The 5000-nt window shown below is 47.6% G+C and overlaps 1 protein-coding gene across 1 annotated transcript in view; it reads right to left on the bottom strand.

The window, feature by feature from the left end:
• LOC124382037 (glutamate receptor ionotropic, NMDA 2B) overlaps nt 1–5000 on the bottom strand; it is a 45897-nt gene that overhangs the window by 9442 nt on the left and 31455 nt on the right. The window contains 6 exon segments of the mRNA XM_046844118.1: nt 174–345; nt 1155–1363; nt 1988–2102; nt 2848–3034; nt 3111–3381; nt 4021–4164. Coding sequence (XP_046700074.1) covers nt 174–345; nt 1155–1363; nt 1988–2102; nt 2848–3034; nt 3111–3381; nt 4021–4164 — 1098 coding nt within the window.

A 5000-nucleotide genomic window follows, 5' to 3' on the forward strand; every position in this document is an offset into this window, starting at 1 on the left:
TAACCAATCAACTCCACAACCAATCATCTTCACAACCAATCATCTCCATAACCAATCATCTTCACAACCAATCATCTTCATAACCAATCATCTCCATAACCAATCATCTCAGTCAGTGATGGATGAGTAGGTAATGGATCAGAAGGTGATGGATCAGTGATAGATGTTCTCACCTCCCCCACCATGCCGTTCCAAGTGCCGTTGATCTTCTTGCCATGCTTGCCGTTGGTGACGAGGTAAAGGTCATAGGTGAACTTTACAGACTTGGCGATCTTCTTCAGGATGTCGATGCAGAAGCCTTTACAGCAGCGTTTTATATACATACCAGTTTCCCCCGTCTGATTACTAAGAGAGGGGGAGAGAGAGGGGGGGGGGCATAAAAAATGAAATGTGAGACATGGACTACTGTTCTTTTGGATTTTCCACTCTCTCTCTCTCTCTCTCTCTCTCTCTCTCTCTCTCTCTCTCTCTCTCTCTCTCTCTCTCTCTCTAAATATATAAATATATAAATATATCTGTATCTCCACGCGTGTGTTTCTTCTCCACATTTCGGCAGGTTTGCAGTGGTGCAGACAGTGTTTGTGTTTCTCGTTCTCGCTCATTAGACGCTCAGTGCTCACTGGAGCTGAGGTTTCACCCGGTGAGCCTATTAACAGAGCACACGCTGTTCAATAAAGAGCTCATTTTAAAATGAGCTCCGAGCTGCTGCATCATTTCTCACCCACCACCATCACAAACTACAGAGACACCTCTACACTGTGTGTGTGTGTGTGTGTGTGTGTGTGTGTGTGTGTGTGTGTGTGTGTGTGTGTGTGTGTGTTATATTCGGTTCTAAAATGAAACACTTTGGGTTCTAGGAGACTCAGACTCTCTATAACTCCTCTAGCACACACCAAGCAAACCTGGCAACCCACTCATGGGGTGGAGAGCTACACAGACAGACAGACAGACAGACAGACAGACAGACAGACAGACAGACAGATATACTGACAGATATACAGACAGATATACAGACAGACAGACAGGTCATTTGATAGACAGACAGATGAGACATTTATAAAAACAGAGAGGCATTTTGGATTAATGACAGGTGGAGATGTGTGTGTGTGTGTGTGTGTGTGTGTGTGTGTGTGTGTGTGTGTGTGTGTGTATACCGCATTTTTAGTTGTTTCCTGCAGGGTACTGTGTTCCTCATGCAGGTTCCACTCAGAGGGTCAACGTCCTCCACGATGACAAACGGCGCCTCCTCCAGGGTCACGATTGACAGGTGGTCATCATTGCGACTCTCCTCCCCCGAGTACAACTCGAACCGCGGCCACACATGATACTTCATCGACAGGGAGCCGTTCTCCCACTTCCCCACCTACACACACGCACACATTTACATACACACACACACACACACACACACACACACACACACACACATATACACACATGCGCACACACCCCCACCCACCCACAAAACAGAGTTTCAACAGAGTTACACAAAGTAAATGATAAGTAGAGAGACAGAATGATTGACTGGTGGAGGGATATAAAGACAGAAAGACATGTATAGGGACAGGAAGAGAGACAGACAGGTCGAGACACATGTATAATCACTGCATAGAGTAATAAATGCAGGGTGTCAGAGAGACTAATACAGATCAGCGAGACAGGTAGAGTAGTATAGATGTAGACAGACAGATACTTTATTCATCCCAATTGAAAATTTACAAAGAAAGACAGAAAGACAGAGAGCCAGACAAGTAGACAGACAGAGAGGTAGACAGACAGACAGACAGAGAGGTAGACAGACAGACAGACAGACAGACAGACAAACAGAGAGGTAGACAGACAGACAGACAGACAGAGAGGTAGACAGACAGACAGACAGACAGACAGACAGAGAGGTAGACAGACAGACAGACAGACAGACAGAGAGGTAGACAGACAGACAGACAGACAGACAGACAGACAGACAGACAGACAGAGGTAGACTGACTCTGTCCCACTGTCTGTTTTTGTCCAGTAGGATGATGACGAGTTTGGGATGCATTTGATATCCGTCTTCACTGAATGACAGGTTACGCCCTTCAAACGTCACGTTCATCAAATACCTAAAACACACACACACACACACACACACACACACACACACATCACAGATATATCAAACATACATATAAGCACTGTGTGTTTCTCATTTCCCAGTACTTATATATTTTGTGTGTGTGTGTGTGTGTGTGTGTGTGTGTGTGTGTGTGTGTGAGAGAGAGATGGGAGGGGGGATAGGGTGGGAGGTGACAGCAGTAGGGAGACAATCAAAGCATATGTAATGTGTTTCCGCAGTAACCACAACCACCGCGATGCCCAAGCCAAAGTTCTGAGTTACCATGGAAACCGTAACCTTACAGAGAGTCAGAGAGAGAGAGAGAGAGAACGAGAGAACGAGAGAACGAGAGATACAGAGAGTACAGTATTACGGCACCAGTATACACACATACACACACACTCACTCTCACACACACACTCACATGCACACACACACACACACACACACACACACACACACACACACACACACACTCACACACACACAGTAATATACAGCAGGTGAATGCAGGGAGACTGTGAGATCGATAGCTGTAGTGTGTATTGATTTCAGAGATGAACATTTCATACAGAAAATACACATGCAGCAATTCTGAGATGATACACACTCACACACACTCACACACACACATGAGTGAGTGTGTATGTGAGTGTGTGTGTGTGTGTGTGTGTGTGTGTGTGTGTGTGTGTGTGTGCATGCATGTGAGTGTGTGTGTGTGTGAGAGTGAGTGTGTGTGTATGTGTGTATACCTGAGCACTTCATTAGTGTTTCCTGTGCCCTTTTTCTCTGGAGCTCCATGACACTCTGATTTCAGAAGTGTGTGAGGTCCTCGATCCATCATCATGGCCGAGGTTGCCGTGGCGATAACAGCTACAGCGTCACGAACGCGTGCCTCCAAAGTATAATCCCACTCATCATACGACACACTAATCATACCTGAAAGGGAGAGAGTCAGGCCATGAAACACACACACACACACACACACACACATCTACGGGAATGAGCAGATCACCTGTAGGGAACTCTGGAGGAATGTGGTCCGCGTCCCCTGCCACCAGAGATGGTACGATCCAGGTGTATCCGTATCCTGTGAGCCCGACAGAGTGCGCCACCTCGAAGATGATGTTTGCCTCCTCTTTGGTGGAGTAGAGCAGGATCACTGGACTCTGGAGTTTCTTCAGCTGGTTCTGGATTTTTGAGTCTCCATCGTCCACTGACATGTCCAACAGTAAAACCTCCTCCAGTTCCCAACCAACAAAACTGTTCTCTATCGTGCTGCGGATCTGAGAAAGAACACAAGGAACAACAATATCAGAGTGAAAAATCTGCCTGATCTGGTCACAGTCCTGCCCCTGAACTGGTAACAGTGCTGCCCCTGAACTGGTCACAGTCCTGCCCCTGAACTGGCCACAGTGCTGCCCCCGAACTGGCCACAGTGCTGCCCCTGATCTGGCCACAGTGCTGCCCCTGATCTGGCCACAGTGCTGCCCCTGATCTGGCCACAGTGCTGCCCCCGAACTGGCCACAGTGCTGCCCCTGAACTGGCCACAGTGCTGCCCTGAACTGGCCACAGTGCTGCCCTGAACTGGCCACAGTGCTGCCCCTGATCTGGCCACAGTGCTGCCCCTGAACTGGCCACAGTGCTGCCCCTGAACTGGTCACAGTGCTGCCCCTGATCTGGCCACAGTGCTGCCCCTGAACTAGCCACAGTGCTGCCCCTGAACTAGCCACAGTGCTGCCCCTGATCTGTCCACAGTGCTGCCCCTGAACTGGTCACAGTCCTGCCCCTGAACTGGTCACAGTGCTGCCCCTGAACTGGTCACAGTGCTGCCCCTGAACTCAGTAACAGAAACATGAGCATTCGTTTTTTTACATTATAACACACCTAAAGACTTATTCAGACCACGTTGTTTTATATTCACCTTGGTGACAAAGTCCTGGTATCCGGGGTAGTAGGTGGTGACAATGGAGAAAATGTACCAGTCATATTCCTCCATAATGTTTAGCATGACTGAGGCCTGCTGCTCAATAGAAGGACCAAACTGGAAAAACAAGGAGTTATCATCCTGCAGAGAGAGATAGAGAAAGAGAGAGGGGGATACAGGAATGATTCGTTTTTATCAGTATGTAGCAGTAGCAGTGAAGGTCTGACCCCAGATGCCCCGCTGAAGTGTGTGTGTGTGTGTGTGTGTGTGTGTGTGTGTGTGTGTGTGTGTGTGTGTGTGTGTGTGCGTGTGTGTGTGTGTGTGTGCACGCGCATGAGTGTGTGTGCATGTGTGTTCAGATGTCACAGGTTGAGGACGCTCTATATTCATCAACAGTGTAATGTAGAGCAACACTGCCAGCATCACAAGACCCAAAACACAAGTGAATACGTCCACACAACCTAGTTTAGGGGAGAACTTTGTGTGTGTGTGTGTGTGTGTGTGTGTGTGTGTGTGTGTGTGTGTGTGTGTGAACTAGATAGACAAAAGGTGTATGAAAACCAAAGCTTAGCAGCCATGAAAGATCAGCCACCTGATCTAATCTGTACACATACACACACCACACACACACACACACACACACACCACACACACCACACACACCACACACACACACACCACACACACTCACACACACGACAAGGTGTTCATGCAGTTCTGTTATAGTACTGTTATTGTTATTGTACCAGAACCTTCTGTGCTTTTGTGTGTGTGTGTGTGTGTGTGTGTGTGTGTGTGTGTGTGTGTGTGTGTACAGTCAGAGTGCTACTTTAATGTAGGGACTGCATTCTCTCTGCAGTACAATTTATCCTTCGTCATTATGTCCCGCATCTCTCGCTTTCCGTCTCCATCTGTTAGTCTCGTTCTCCCCATCTTTACCTTCTAATACTTTTACTTTTCTTCTGTATAATCCTCAT

Source organism: Silurus meridionalis, chromosome 29 (genome assembly GCF_014805685.1).
Source record: "Silurus meridionalis isolate SWU-2019-XX chromosome 29, ASM1480568v1, whole genome shotgun sequence".
Lineage (NCBI taxonomy): Eukaryota > Metazoa > Chordata > Actinopteri > Siluriformes > Siluridae > Silurus > Silurus meridionalis.